At 43.2% G+C, this 16,649-nt stretch overlaps 1 protein-coding gene across 9 annotated transcripts in view; it reads right to left on the bottom strand.

Moving 5' to 3' along the window:
• The window catches only part of LOC137527196 (uncharacterized), a 334,365-nt gene extending 318,496 nt beyond the window's left edge, over nt 1-15,869 (bottom strand). For all 9 annotated transcript variants that reach the window (XM_068247681.1, XM_068247683.1, XM_068247688.1 and 6 more), the window contains exon 1: nt 15,659-15,869. In XM_068247681.1, coding sequence (XP_068103782.1) covers nt 15,659-15,716 — 58 coding nt within the window. In that variant the 5' untranslated portion in view covers nt 15,717-15,869. The remainder of the gene's footprint in view (nt 1-15,658) is intronic.
• Nucleotides 15,870-16,649: the final 780 nt, after the last annotated feature.

Raw genomic sequence — 16,649 nt, 5'->3', positions numbered from 1 at the left:
AGACAGAGGGCCCAAGTTTTGTTGACCCTTTTCCGAGAAAATTCACGTAATGTGAGCAGATTTGAACAAAAAACACATTCAATAATTTGGCAGATCTGACAATAATATGCACAATCCTCGGCAGATCTGACCCCAATATGCACAATCCTCGGCAGATCTGACCCCAATATGCACAATCCTCGGCAGATCTGACCCCAATATGCACAATCCTCAGCAGATCTGACCCCAATATGCACAATCCTCGAGCAGATATGACCCCAATATGCACAATCCTCGGCAGATATGACCGCAATATGCACAATCGTTAGCAGATATGACCCCAATATGCACAATCGTTAGCAGATATGACCCCAATATGCACAATCGTTAGCAGATATGACCCCAATATGCACAATCGTTAGCAGATATGACCCCAATATGCACAATTGTTAGCAGATGTGACCCCAATATGTACAATCCTCAGCAGATCTGACACCAATATGCATAATCCTCAGCAGATCTGACCACAATATGCACAATCCTCAGCAGATCTGACCACAATCAGCACCACCTGAAAAAGAAAAGAAAAACCCATTTACTCACCTACAGTCAGAAGACCTCCTGTCCCGACCTCCTGTCCTGACCTCCTTGTGGCGCGCAGCTCCAACGATCCTCTTCCTTCCCGACGTCACGTGACTTTCTGCCTGTCATGGTACACATTGGCACCAATGACAAAGTTAGTGGGAGATGGAAGGTCCTCAAAAATGATTTTCAGGTACTTGGAGATAAACTTAAAGCAAGGACCTCCAAGGTGGTGTTCTCTGAAATACTGCCAGTGCCACGTGCTACATCTGAAAGACAGAGGGAGCTTAGGGAGTTAAATAAGTGGCTGAGAAATTGGTGTAGGAAGGAAGGGTTTGGGTTCCTGGAGAACTGGGCAGACTTTGCAGTCGGCTACAGGTTCTACAGCAGGGATGGGCTGCACCTTAATGGGGAGGGTGCAGCTGCATTGGAGGAGAAGATGGCTAAACGGTTGGAGGAGATTTTAAACTAGGATCTGGGGGGAGGCGGGAGGATAAAGTCTCAATTTGTAGACAAGATAAGGTAAAAAGACAGTGGGAGCCTAACATTATGGGGGGTGGAGAGGGGGGTGGGGACAGTGTAAAGATTAAGGAGGTTGGTAAAACTTCAAGTAGCCCATTTCAGGTAAACAAAATTGGTAAATGTGGTGGTAAAAATATAAAGTGCATGGTAACCAATGCTCGGAGCCTTGCAAATAAAATAGACAAACTAGAGTTCATTCTGAATGACAAAGGCTATGACATTGTGGGAATAACCGAGACATGGATGGATGAAAGCCATGACTGAATAGCTAATTTAAAAGGATACAATGTGTTTAGGAGGGATAGAACAGGGAAAAAAGGTGGAGGGGTTTGTCTCTTTGTTAAGAATTCTTTTACAGCTGTCCTCAACGATGAGATGGAGGAAGATTGCGAAGATGTGGAGTCCGTTTGGGTAAATATTCATGGTGGAAATAAAAGTTGCCAATTGCTTATTGGGGTATGCTACAGACCACCTCATATTAATGAAGCTGCAGAACTGCGATTACTACAGCAAATTGAAAAAGCTGCAAGTAAAAATGAGGTCATAGTTATGGGCGACTTCAACTTTCCAGACATTGACTGGGGTATTGAGGCTACCCATTCTGGTAAAAGCAGCAGATTTCTGGCAGCACTACAGGACAATTACTTGACTCAAATGGTAACGGAACCAACTAGGGGAAATGCGTTACTGGATCTGATCATTTCTAATAGACCAGATAATGTATCAAATGTGCAGGTTCAAGAACATTTGGGAAATAGTGATCACAACATGATAACGTTTGATCTGGTGACTGATAGGCCACGGGGCAGCGGGACCACTAAAACTATGAATTTTAGAAAAGCAAAGTTCAATCAAATTAGGCAGGCACTAAGTTTGGTGAACTGGGATAATGTACTACAAGGGGAGGACACTGAAGGGAAATGGCAAGCTTTTAAACATATTCTCAATCAATATTGTAGTATGTATATCCCATATGGAAACAAAATGTCTAGGAATAAAAAAAGGCCTCTATGGATGAATAGAAAGGTTAGAGATAAAATGAAGAGGAAAAAGAATGCCTATAAGGTCCTAAAACAGGAGGGGACCGAGGCTGCACTCAGCAATTATAAGGAGTGCAATAAAAATTGTAAAAAAGAAATTAGGCTGGCAAAGATCGAAGCTGAAAATCAAATCGCTAGGGATATCAAATCTAACCCAAAAAAGTTTTACAAGTACATCAACTCTAAAAAAAGAAAGGTTGACTGTATAGGACTCCTAAAGGATGAGGGTGGGAACTCAATGGTGGATGACCAAGGTAAGGCAGAGTTATTAAATGCTTTCTTTGCTTCTGTCTTCACAAAGGAAACAGCACTGTTGCAAATTACAGATGCAGAAGAGTCTCAATCTTCAAACTGTAATATTAAATACTTAACGCAGGAAGAAGTAAAGGCAAGACTAAATAAATTAAAAATAGACAAGGCACCTGGCCCGGATAGCATGCATCCTCGGGTCCTAAGAGAATTAAGTTCAGTTATAGATAAACCCCTTTATCTTATCTTTTGTGACTCTCTTTCAACTGGCAGAGTCCCAGTGGATTGGCGTACAGCCCACGTTTTCCCATTATTTAAGAAGGGCAAAAAATCTGATCCAGGAAATTATAGACCTGTAAGCTTAACATCAGTTGTATGCAAACTATTTGAGGGGTTACTAAGAGATACTATACATGACTTCATAGTAGAAAATAATCTTATTTCTCAGCATCAACATGGGTTTACTAAAGACAGGTCCTGTTTGACTAACATGCTCAGCTTTTATGAGGTAGTGAATACTAATATGGATATTGGGAATGCTGTAGATGTGATATACTTGGACTTTGCTAAGGCCTTCGACACTGCTCCCCACAAAAGTCTGGTGCAAAAGTTGAGGATGCAAGGACTGGGGAAGAGTCTGTGTGCTTGGATAGGGAACTGGCTAATGGACAGAAAACAAAGAGTTGTGGTCAATGGATCATACTCAAAATGGGAGACTGTTAGCAGTGGGGTCCCACAGGGGTCTGTACTGGGTCCAGTGCTCTTCAATTTATTTGTTAATGACCTAGTGGATGCAGTAGTGAGCATTGTTGCTATTTTTGCAGATGATACAAAATTGTGCAGAATCATCAACTCTCAGGAAGATAGTGTCATATTGCAACAGGATCTGGATAGGATGGCTATATGGGCACATACATGGCAGATGAAATTCAATGTTGAAAAATGTAAAGTCATGCAATGGTCTAGCACCATACAAAATAAATGGGAGACAGTTGGGGACATCAAACTTGGAGAAGGACTTAGGAGTACTCATCGACAACAAGTTAAATAATCGTACTCAATGCCAAGCCGCTGCAGCTAAAGCTAACAAAATTTTGGGATGCATTAAAAGGGAAATAAAAACTCGAGATGCGAGCATAATATTGCCCCTGTTTAACTCTCTAGTAAGGCCACATCTGGAATATGGAATTCAGTTCTGGGCACCACATTACAAAAAAGATATTGCAGTTTTAGAGCAGGTGCAGAGACGAGCAACAAAATTGATACGTGGGATGGAAGGTCTCACTTACCAAGAAAAGTTAGATAAACTGGGTTTATTTAGTCTAGAGAAAAGACGCCTTAGAGGAGATCTAATTAACATGTATAAATACATCAGAGGGCAATATAATAGCTTGGCGGATGAGCTTTTTGTCCCTAGGCCTTCTCAAAGGACTAGAGGACATGATCTGTGCATGGAGGAAAAACGTTTTAGCCACTTATTTAGGAAAGGGTTCTTTACAGTAAGAGTGATTAAGATGTGGAATGCATTGCCACAGGAAGTCGTTATGGCAAACTCTATACCTGCATTTAAAGGGGGCTTAGATGCTTTCCTTGGGTTGAATGACATCCATGGCTACAATTACTAGGTAAGGCCTAATGATGTTGATCCAGGGATTTTATCTGATTGCCATCTGGAGTCGGGAAGGAATTTTTCCCTTTTGGGGCCAATTGAACCATGCCTTGTAAGGGTTTTTTCGCCTTCCTCTGGATCAACAGGGATATGTGAGGGAGCAGGCTGGAGTTGTACTTTGTACTGGTTGAACTCGATGGACGTATGTCTTTTTTTCAACCAAAATAACTATGTAACTATGCTTAGAGCAGGGCTACGGGAAAATGGCCGCCCGAAGCCCTGCACTGCAGACTCGAAGTCTGCAGAGCAGGGCTTTTCGGAAGCCATCTTACCGTAGCCCTGCTCTGCTGCTTCGGGCTGCCGCTGTGAACTGACTCGGCGTCTCTTAGATGCCTGAAGTTAGTTCACGCCAGGGGGTGCTTTGGGGGTGCTTGGACAATTCTAGGGGGTGCTTGAGCACCCCCTTGCACCCCCCTTGCGCTGCCCCTGGTGGGGAGATTTATGGGAGTGAGGCCTCCAGATAATCCTAGCTTTTTTCTTTTGCATCATAATACCTAGAGTATTCAGAAATACAAGAAATCTCTAATAATACATCTAATACTTGCAGCAAGGTTAATGAAAGGAAGACAATAAAACTATCAAGCTCTCCAAACCTTTTGGAGTGGTTTCTGGAGCTAACACTCAAACAATGGAGGAATTTACTTATTTCTATATTGAAGGGAAAGGCAGGTGGAGTTGATCTGGAGGTCATGGCTGGAGTTTCAGTCCACTGGTGACTATGATAGAGTTATGGAGGGGTCCTGAGGATGAGAAAGAAGGATAGAGGTCTAGGGTGGAGACTGTGAACTGGTTGAATAGAGCCTCGGAAAGTTGATAGTGGGCTTGTCATCGGAATTAATTTGGTGAAGCTCTTGAATTATTTTGGTGAATGGATGGAAGGGTTGGAGAAAGACTTATGTATACTGGGGGGGCTTGGATCCAACAATAGGTTACATATTAAACAATAAAATACAGAATGCAGTTTAAGATATGCAACACATCTGCTAAATGCTGACTATCAGTATTTATATGACTACTAAGAATTTGAAATGAGCTGAGCTGCATGCAGGAAGATAACCACCAAGATCCTCATTAACTACCCTCAGGACAATGTATTATTATAAACCCAGCTAGACCAAGGGTAGATAATCCATTTGCTGTGGATTATCACTGTCATTTTTAAATCAGCACTGTCACTTTAAGAACTGAGTGTGGGTAGTAGTTTTATATACAGTAGGTCACAGAGGGGTTTATGTAATAGTGAATATTGATGGTAAAATACATTTTACACTAATTGTACTATGTTTTAGTGGAAGTAACAGTGACCTCCTGGGATGAATTAGGAGGCACTTGAATCATAATGGTGAATTTTTGGAAAATATGGAATTTGCACATCATACTATATGGTATCAGGTTCTTTGAGTGGATTTCCACATAGTCACTTCATGATATAATTAGGATCCCATAGGTTATGTGTGGTTATGGGATTATTAATAGTGTCACTTTAAATTGCGCACACTCACTGTATATAAATTAATAATACTAAACAGAGGTAGCATTGGAGAAATTTAGTCACAAATTAGATATTTGTGGACGAAGGGAGATATGTTCCAGTGAGGAGGTGAACCCCTGTGGATGTGCTGCCCCGTGTCCGTGGCCAGGGCAAACGATCTGTGTAGTGTGGTTTACCGGAGTGTGATTAAAGTTCTGGATTTTTAACCCGGAGTGGGTTATTACTACATGCAGTGATACAAGCAGCCTGCTGGTGAGTGAATTCATGAAGGGTGAGAGAGCAGTGATTGATTCCCTTATGGTGATGGCACCTCCCCCAGGAGTGCAGCACGGGTGCATAGTGTGAACTTGCAATACAATACATGGCACTATGTGTGCTCTCTGAATTTCATTTCAGGGTTATCTCTGCTCGGTGGAGAGGAAAGAAGCGTGGCAGACTGTGGAAATTGTTTTATTGAGATTGGAGTGACTCTTGTTCTTTGCTTCGATCCCCTGTCTTTTGACTGGTATGTGTATCAATTGGAGTGCAGTTTTCTTTTAGATGTTAGGAAGATGAAATCTGTTATAGCTTATTAAAGATGGCCCAAATGGTTTGCATGCGAACACGCAAACTTCGGTGGTTCGTGTTCGCGGTGAACCGCGAACTATATGCGAGTTCGACCTGCCCCCTATAACTACATCATTAGGCTCAACTTTGACCCTCTACATCACAGTCAGCAGACACATGGTAACCAATCAGGCTGCACTCCCTTCTGAAGGCCCCCCCCCCCATAAAAGGCAGGCAGCGTCGGCCATTTCCCTCACTCGTGGCTGCAGTAATTAGAGAAGGGAGAGTTGCTGCAGCGACATAGGGAAAGCTTAGTTAGGCTCTTGTTAGGGTTGTTAGCTTGCTCCTGCTGATACTTATTGCTAAAAAGCACCCCTCAACAGCTCTTTTGAGAGCAAATTTTGTTCATGTGATCTATTTTTTTTTTTTTGGTGTCCCACTGACACTTACATATACAGCCCTGTCAGTCAGTCACAGCTGGCCCTTGGCCCCTTGCTAATTCCTACTGTGCCACTGCCAGGCCCAGGACATTCAGTGCCTACCTTTTCACTGAACGTGTGTGACATTTGTAATACCAATCACTGCATACCTGTTTATGTTTACTGCACCTGCGTGACAGAAGCACGCAGTGTTATATACCAATCACTGCACCTGTTCACGGTACCTGTTTGTGTGACAGCTGCACATTGTATTGATACCAGTCACTGCATACCTGTTCAGTGCACCTACGTGACCGCACACAGTGTTTTCTTATATACCAGTCACTGCATATCTTTTCACGGTACCTGTGTGTGTGTGACAGCTGCACATTTGTAATACCAGTTCGTGCATACCTGTTCATTGCACCTGTGTGACCGCATGCTGTTTTATATACCATTCCGTGCATACCTGTTAATTGCACCTGTGTGACAGCTGCACATTGTATTGTAATACCAGTCACTGCATACCTGTTCATGTTTACTGCACCTGCGTGACAAAAGCACGCAGTGTTATATACCAGTCACTGCACCTGTTCACGGTACCTGTGTGTGTGACAGCTGCACATTGTATTGATACCAGTCACTGCATACCTGTTCACTGTACCTGTGTGTGTGAATGCTGCAAATTTGTAATACCAATCACTGCATACCTGTTCATGTTTACTGCAGCTGCGTGACAGAAGCACACAGTGTTATACACCAGTCACTGCACCGGTTCACGGTACCTGTGTGTGTGTGACAGCTGCACATTGTTTTGATACCAGTCACTGCATACCTGTTCAGTGCACCTACATGACTGCACGCAATGTTATATTATATACCAGTCACTGCATACCTGTTAACGGGACCTGTGTGTGTTTGACAGCTGCACATTTGTAATACCAGTCCGTGCATACCTGTTCACTGCACCTGTGTGACAGCTGCCCATTGTATTGTAATACCAGTCACTGCATACCTTTCACTGCACCTGTGTGACTGCACATTGTATTAGTCAAGTCAGTGCATACCTTTCACTTCATCCTCCCCGATATGGACAAAACAACAGGCAGAGGCAGAGCCAGAGGGAGACCCAGAGGCAGGCCACCCGGCAGGTCTGTTTAAGGTCGTGCTGACGTGATTTTGTGCGGCCAAAGTACAGTGCTCAGAAGAAGGCACGTGCCATCAACTCCCAAGATTGTCAGGACGTGGTTGACTATTTAACACAGAACACCTCATCTTCTGCAGCCACCAGCGCTACTCCAAGCACCACATCCGCTACATTTGACACTTCTCAGGAGTTATTTGGTGGGGAATTCACTGATTCACAGCCATTATTGTTACAACAAGATGAAGGCGCTAAGCAAGTTACACCACTTCATATGTCTGAGTTAGGCGACACTATGGACGTAAGGTGTGAGGAGGAGGATGATGAAGTACCTGCTGTTGGTGCAGTTTTGGAGGTGTCTGATACAAGCGAAGCTGGGGGGGGAGGATTATGATGATGATGATTATGATGATACGGATGTCACGTGGGTTCCCAATAGAGGAGATGAACAGGGGGACAGTTCAGAGGGGGAGTCAGAGAGAGGAGTAGGAGAAGACAAGTTCCTGAAAGAAGCAGGGGGAGCTCATTGTCAGAAACAGCTGGTGGCAGTGTCCGGCGCCATGTATCGCCACCTATGGACAGCCAGCCAACATGCCCTTCAACGTCAGCTGCTGATGCTACCATAGTGCCATCACCCCAGGGCTCAGCTGTTCTCTCTGCCACCAAAAATTGAGCCGTGGAAAGGCCAACACCCGCGTAGGGACAACTGCCTTACGAAGGTACATGGAGAAAAGGCACAAACTGCAATGGGAAGACCACCTGAGGAAAAGCAGCATACAAAAGCAAAGCCACCCTCCTTCTCCTCTTCCTCCTTCAGGTGCATCATCTTAAACCACTCTCTGCCTTGCACCTTCCCAATCACAGCCACCTTCCTCCACTCCACCTCTCACCTTGAGCGGTCCTGCTCCTCTGCCCACAGCAGCCACCAGGTGTCCGTAAGGGAAATCTTTGGGCGGAAGACGTTAATATTTGCTAGTCACCCCCTTGTCTGGCGTCTGACAACTGGCTTGGCGGAACTATTAGCTCGCCAGCTGTTACCATACCAACTGGTGGATTCTGAGGCCTTCCAAAAAAGTGTGGCCATTGGGACACCGCAGTAGAAGATACCAGGCCGCAATTATTTTTCTAAAAAGGCGATACCCAAACTATACTGTGATGTTGAAAGGCAAGTGGTGTCATCTCTGGCAAACAGCGCTGGGTCAAGGGTCCATCTGACCACGGATGCCTGGTTTGCAAAGCACGGTCAGGGCAGGTACATTACTTATACGGCAAGCAGGGAATACGTGGCTGTGCAGCTGACCTAGTTGTGACACCTCCACGGCTTGCAGGCAGGCCTCCTGCCACCTCCTCTCCTACTCCTCCTGCTACATCCTCTTCGCTGTCCTCCTCCTCCTTGGCTGAGTAGCAGTACAACTCTACTGGTGCTGCGATCTCTTCTCCAGTTACACAGCCCCAGCTCCCCAGGGCCTATGCTGCATGCCAGGTACGACAGTGTCACGCCATCTTAGACATGTCTTGCCTCAAAGCGGAGAGACACACTGGAGCAGCTCTCCTGGCTGCTCTTAACAAACAGGTGGATCAGTGGCTCACCCAGCACCAACTGGAGATCGATAACGTGATGTGTGACAATGGCAGCAATCTCATTTCGGCTTTGAATGTGGGAAAGTTGACACATGTACCCTGCATGGCACATGTGCTGAATCTAATAAGTCAGAGATTTGTGTGTAAGTACCCAGGGTTACAGGACATCCTGAAGCAGTCTAGGAAGGTGTGTGGGCATTTCAGACGGTCTTACACACTTGGCTGATTTTCAGCGGAGAAACAACTTGCCAGTGAGGTGTTTGATTTGCGATAGCCCGGAATTCAATGCTCCTAATGTTTTACCGCCTGCTACAACAGGAGAAAGCCATCAACCAGTATCTCTACAACAGTGAAAGGACATGCTCTGGGGAGATGGGGATGTTCTGGCCGAAGTACTGGACACTCATGTGAAATGCCTGCAGTCTCATGCGGCCATTAGAGGAGGTGACAAACATGATAAGTTGCAGTGAAGGCGCCATCAGCGACTTGATCCCATATGCTTTCTTCATGGAGCGTGCCGTGCGTAGAGTGGTGGATCAAGCTGTAGAGGAGTGTGAACAGGAACAGTTACAGGAACAGGAGGAAGGGTTGTGGGATCAATTCTCAGCAGAACCAGATGTTTCCTCAACACCTGCGGCAGCACAGGGGGGGGGAGGAGGATGAGGAAGAGTCGTGTGGGGAAGAGGAGTCAGATGATGAGGAAGGTGTTTTTTATTTGAAGAGGAGGTAGAACAACCACCGCCGCAGGCATCGCAGGGGGCTTGTGCTGCTGAACGTTCCCGTGGTATTCTTCTTAGCTGGGGGAGGAGGAGAACTTACCTGACATCACTGAGGAAGAGCAAGATGAGATAGATAGTACGTCTGCATCCAAATTTGTGTAGATGGCGTCTTTCATGCTGTCCAGCCTGTTGAGGGACCCTCGTATAAAAAAAACTCAAGGGGAATGAGCTGTACTGGGTGGCCACGCTACTAGACCCTCGGTATAAGCACAAAGTGGCGGAGATGTTACCAACTCACCTGAAGGCAGAAAGGATGCAGCACTTGCAGAACAAGCTGGCAACTATGCTTTACAGTGCGTTTAAGGGTGATGTCACAGCACAATGGAATAAAGGTACCACTGCCAGTAATCCTTCTTCTATGTCCACGCAGACAAAGACAGGATGCTTCAGTGATCTCATGGTAATGTCGGACATGCAGACATTCTTTAGCCCAACCCCTCGCCTTAGCCCTTCCAGATCCACCCTTCACCAACGCCTCGACCGACAGATAGCTGACTACCTGGCCTTAAGTCTGGATGTAGACACTATAAGCAGCGATGACCCCTGGACTACTGGGTGCACAGGCTTGACCTGTGGCCAGAGCTGTCACAATTTGCCATCCAACTTCTGTCTTGCCCTGCCTGAAGCCTCCTGTCAGAAAGGACCTTCAGCGCAACTGGAGGCATTGTCACTGAGAAGAGAAGTCGCCTAGGTCAAAAAAGTGTTCAGTACCTCACCTTGAAAATGAATGAGGCATGGATCCTGGAGGGCTACTCCCCGACCGAAGACTGTCAGTCCCCACACACAGCATCTCTGCCTGCACGCCGTGTGACTGCCTGCCCCAAGACTAAGTCGGTTCCCACACAGCATCTCTGCCTGCAGGCCGCTTGACTGCCTTGTCCGCCACCACCAACAGGGTCCAGGACTCTAGGCGGATTCCTGAATTTTTAAGGCCGCCCTCCAATTTAGCATGCAATGTGATTTCTGCCCTTAAAACGCTGCTGTGCGTTTTTTTCTCCGGGACTTTTGCCATGTATCCCACTCTGCCATGCCCCCCTCCAGGTGTTAGACCCCTTGAAACATCTTTTCCATCACTATTGTGGACAGCATAAATGTTTCTAGTTTTCAAAGTTCGCCTCCCCATTGAAGTCTATTGCGGTTTGCAAAAGTTTGCGCAAACCAAACTTTTGCGGAAGTATGCGTTCAAGGTTCGAGAACCTAAAATCAGAGGTCCGAGCCATCTCTAAAGCTTATACTTTTTTCTCATCTATTTGCAGATGGCTCATTGGAGCAGATGGCATGCCTTTGTTTTTCTTGATTTTAAGCAGAAGTCCAGTTTTGTCACTTTTCATGACTGCCTCTTGTTTTACATTCATGACTAGCTCTTCAATTTCAATTCTTCCTGAGTTTCAGCCGTCACAGTGGTATCATTGGCATCTCACATTGTTAATATTCTTGCCAACTATTTTAATATTTAATTCCAGCATGTGACTCATCCAAACCACCTTTCTGCATGACATATTTAGCAAATAAGCTAAATAAATAAGGGGAAGATATGCAACCTTGTCACACTCCTTTACCAATTGTGAACCAGTCAGTTATTTAATATACCGTTCTAACTGTTGATTTTTAATTTGCATATAGATTCTTCAAAAGGCAAATGAGATGGTCTGATATCCCCATTTCCATGAGAATCTTCTACAGTCTATCATGATTTACACAGTCAAAAGCTTTTAAATAGTCAAAAGAGCAAAAGTAAACTAACGATCTGCTAAATGCAAAGGGCACTACTCTAATCTCCTCCTCAGTCTGTCTCCAGCATCCATTGTTGTAAATGTTATGCTATTTCAAATTCTGCCCACTTTAGGCATTCAGGGAGTTGTTCCCTATTCACTGTCCTCCTACCTCCCTCTCTGAAAGTATGTTTAAGGTTTCTTACTTCCACACATTCTCCTCCCCTAACCCACTCAGGGCTCAGTCCATATCTTGACTATCTACATCTACATTCTAGGATCACTCATTATGATTGTCTGCCAGCACCACAATTATGCTGATGACACCCATATCTACCTTTCTATGTGAGATTAACATTCTTTCACATCTTGTGTTTCTGTTTTAATGATTTCTCCTCTTTCATGTCTTTTTTTAACTTAACATGGGAAAATCTGAATGTCTTTCCACCTTCTGAATTTATTCCCTATTCTGAAATAACAATCAATATCTATGACTACTTAGAAGTCACTCTTGATTTTGCTTTCTTGTTCAAAGCTCACATTCATACACTAACCACCCCCTGCCATATCCAACTGCCGTCTCAGCAAAAACGAAACTGCAAGGGCCCAGAGGATCGCTGTGTCTCAGCGTGGGCACAGGCCGGCTGCAAGGGGCTAGTAGAAGCGCCAGGTAAGTGAAACTCTTTAACACACTGGGCCTGATCTTATTTGCTATTTGTCCTAAGTTTTCTCCTAAGACATCATTTTCCTCTTCTGTGTAAAATAACTTTCCAGCACACTGCAATTGAAAAAGTACCAAAAAGAAGGAGAAAAATTACTGTCAAAATGATTCCTACTATAGTACTATTTTCTTGCTTGCTGGTAGCTTTAAAGGCATTTTTCGATAGATGTGAAATTATCATGTGGGAGAAAATCTAGGAGAAAAAGTGAATTGGATTGGCCCCACAGTGTTCTGGATTCATTTTTTTAACTACTTTGCACTTACAAAATTAACTAAACACAGACCGTTCTGTAGTGGCACACCTTTCCTGTATGTTGGGTGCTCGACTTAGGTGCCAAGCCATGACACCCACCAATTCAATAGTAGCAATAAAGTCTGGTCAGCACACCTATAATTCCAATGCAGTGTTCTTATTTATTGCCTATGTCAACACAAGTGACAATTGTTTCAGGGCCACAGAGGGTCCCCTTCTTCAGAAAAGTGCAGACATATAGTCAGGGCCGGATTTGTACTTTTTTACTGCCCAAGGCCCACTATCACCAGCTGCCCCTGACCAATTGCATCCAGGACCATTCAGATTCCAGCTTCCAATTCTTCCTTCATCCACAGTCAAACGCATGGGCACATCACGTGGTGGGAAGCCAGCCTCACACAAAGATACATAATCCTGGATCTACTGTGTTTACTGAAAGAGCCTTTTCATCCCCTGATTGAGTGTCAGACCCGGCCACCCCCTGCTATATACAAGCTAAGCAGGGTGGCCACAGACTGGGTCTGGCTGCTACTGCTAAAGGCTAGTGTCTATCTATGCTTGTGCAGGGTGCAGAAATGGGACGTCCGGCTCCCGAGTCCCCACCGCTGTGAATGTTTGGCAGGTTAACTGCCAATAAAGCCTGCTGCCCACAGCCCGCCCCTTGCATCCTGGTGCCCTAGGCCATGGCCTAGGTGGCCTTGCCAGAAATCCGGCCATGCATATAGTAACACACATCGTGCATACATTCATACAGTATATATAATCACCCACGTAAATCAAAGGAGGCAACCCCCTTCAACCTCTGCATAAACAAAAACAGTAGCAGTAATCATATGATCATCTCAAAATCCGTGCATGTTATGCATCTCAAAGTCATCATCAAGTGTACCTATACTGTATCACTGCCCCCGAGTGCATGTCAAGCTGTCATCAATTGTCACCTACCCCAAACACGATGCTCGGGACAGCATTTATGGAGAGGTGGAAGGAGGTTGCCTCCTTCGATTGACGTGGATGGTTACCATTAAGATGTTATATATATGAATGTATGACCGATGTGTTACTAATTGTCTGCACTCTTCTGAAGAAGGGGACCCTCTGTGGCCCCGAAACATTTGTCTCGGTTATTGCAACGTTTAAAATGTTTCCCTAGTACAAAGTATGGCGCCAATATTTTATTTGGAAATAAAGGTGCATTTTTTCAGTTTTGCGTCTATCCCTAATTACAAGCCCATAATTTATAAAGTAATTGTAGTATACCGTTTTTATGTACATATTGAAAAAGTTGAGTCCATAAGATAACTATTTATGTATTTTTTTTATTTGTAATTATTTTTAATAAAAAAAAATGGTAACTATAGGGGAGTGTGGGAGGTCAGGGGTTAAATTAAAAAGAAAAAAAAGGTAACTAGGGATCATTAACTGAAAAAAAGGGGATGAAATATTACATAAATTTCTTTTCTCATTCATTGATCTAGTGGCTAACGATCGGCGGTAATAAGCACCGGTACCAAGCGCCCGCGGGGAGGGGGAAGGGGGGGGGGGGTTGCGGTGGGAGGGACGTAGTAGCTACACCCCTGTACAGAATTATGGCATTTTGCTGGGGCGTAGTTACTCGTCCCAGCAGAGGGGAAGTGGTTAATATGTCATTAAATACATTTCAAGCGAACCTCACAGGAACATCACTGTAAATGTATTATACAAGTATTTATTGTTTTCTTTATTGTCTGTATTTACTTTGTATAGCAGCATGGGAGATGATAGTCACACACAGACAGATCCATTGGTCCATTCATTAAAAGAAAAAAAAATTGTGTCCACTGTTTTAAAACAAAAAGGAAAACAATTGTAATGTGTGGTCTGAAAGAGGAGGCTGCTTTAGCCAGAACCAGTATAACACAGACTAAAACCCTTACCGAATACTCGGAAAATGTGTAAGTCCATTTAGAAATAGCATAAATCATAACAAGGAGACAGTAAAATAGTTAGCATAAACATGCAGTTTTCTTTGGCTACATGTTTTGAATTTGAGTGTATCATAATTCAATTCATTTTAATATAAGGGTGGCATAGAAGCTCGATAATTGCCAAATTCATTAACATAAATTTAGGCGACCCAATTCAGACTGCTGCCGGACACATATTGGAGTCACTGACGAGAGAGATGTGTGGAGCCCAGCTTTTGCGCAGTAAAAAATGTAACACAAAATGTAACACTTAAAAAAACTTTGAAAAGTTAAAATGTAAACTGATTACATTTGATCTTCAACTTTTTAGCAAATAATTGAAGCTGCAGATTCCTAGCTGCAGAAGGTTATTATTTGAACTGTTCATATTATGTACTGCATTAGAGTGAACATTCTTCTTCTTCTTTTTGGTCTTATAAACATTTTGTACTGTCTAACCTGAATACACTTTCACTTTATAACCTTTCCTGGCTCTCACTTGACATCAATAGTTCACATTCCAAACTCATCTTTGTGTAGTTTGTTTGAATATTGTGGAACTTAACACAACAATTCTAACTTGTAAACTTTATGAAAATATTCATTAACAAGACAAGTGTGAAACAGCCAGTTTTCTCTTCAAATCACTACCTTTAAGTTTTCCTTCATTATCTTCCTGGACTTTTAGTTGGACAATATAGCAGCAATCCTGAAAATACTGAAGTGTTTCATGAATGGATATACAGAAAGGATTGTAATGAAAAGGATAACACATCCCCATCTTTACTGAGTCTTTGTAATTTAGTTCTATAACTAAGCAAGTAAGTACTTTTTCTCCCAAATTGTAGGGTAATTATATTCTTTAACATTTCACCTAAACATACATTGCCCTGCATTCTTGTATATTCCAGAGTGTTTTACACTGTCCGTTCAGAAATGACATTGACTGATTTTTGAAAAATAGGATATAATTGCCTACCAGTAAAAGATTTTTTATTTGTTCATTTTTTATTTTTAAACTTACCTGTTATTCTTGCCATTGAAATTGTCAGGAACTCGATAATCTCTCCTTCTTCTGCCATCTCTGCTCAATGACTCCAGCACTTGCAGTTCAAAAGTGATCTTAGAATGTTCTTCCAAACACAAATGCTGCATATAAAGAAGTAGTATCAAGTCCTATTGTATCTTCACTTCCTATTTCACACTTATGGTAATATTTCATCATTAGCTATAGCTTTGCAACAAGGAAAACCAGTTTTAGAAGTCTACAAACGTGCTTGTATATTTTATAGTTGGCTATGAAGGGCTGGCATTAGCTCCTACTTCCCGCCCCAGATTACATGTAACTTTTGCTTGTATATTAGAAAGTTGATGGTGATGCTCAGCATACACACCCTTTTCTCAATATAACACTCCTAAATTCTTTATTGTATACAACATAAATTAGCCAACTGAAAACACTTCTCATTTATTTATCTTCTTTAGAAAAAAAGTGCAATTGAAATTCTGGAAACTTTTATTATGTAAATGCTAAATATACAGTCCATGTGAGCTGACTCAGAGCCATGTACTCCCATTGGATTATTTCACGTAGATAAACAGGCAAATTTAATTACACAAAACAATGAACTGCTCACCTTCTTTTGTGTTTTGGCACTAAAACACTCCGTGAGTTCTATGTGTAATAATTTTATTTTTAGCCCCTACTTTAAAGCAAATGGAGAGGATTTTTTTTTTGGCCACCTATTCAGAGTCTTCCCCCTATCCTTAAAAAGACATCCATGCTAACTTGAAATAAAAACACATATTTAAATAGATAAATACTAGTTCTACTTACAGTACATAAAAGATATATTGCACTGTCTTCAGGGACTGTCTTCAGACACTCCCACTGAGGTCTATACTAGGAAGTGGACTGTCTTATATCATTAGGAGGGGGAAAAATAAAGGGAAGAGGAGGAATATATTAGAGATAAAAAGAACGCCCCAGCATGCAACTGTTTTGCTAGCCGATG

This window comes from Hyperolius riggenbachi, chromosome 8 (assembly GCF_040937935.1).
Source record: "Hyperolius riggenbachi isolate aHypRig1 chromosome 8, aHypRig1.pri, whole genome shotgun sequence".
NCBI classification, from domain to species: domain Eukaryota; kingdom Metazoa; phylum Chordata; class Amphibia; order Anura; family Hyperoliidae; genus Hyperolius; species Hyperolius riggenbachi.
Note: the sequence above shows the minus strand (reverse complement) of the source record. Positions and strands in the feature narration are given on the sequence as shown.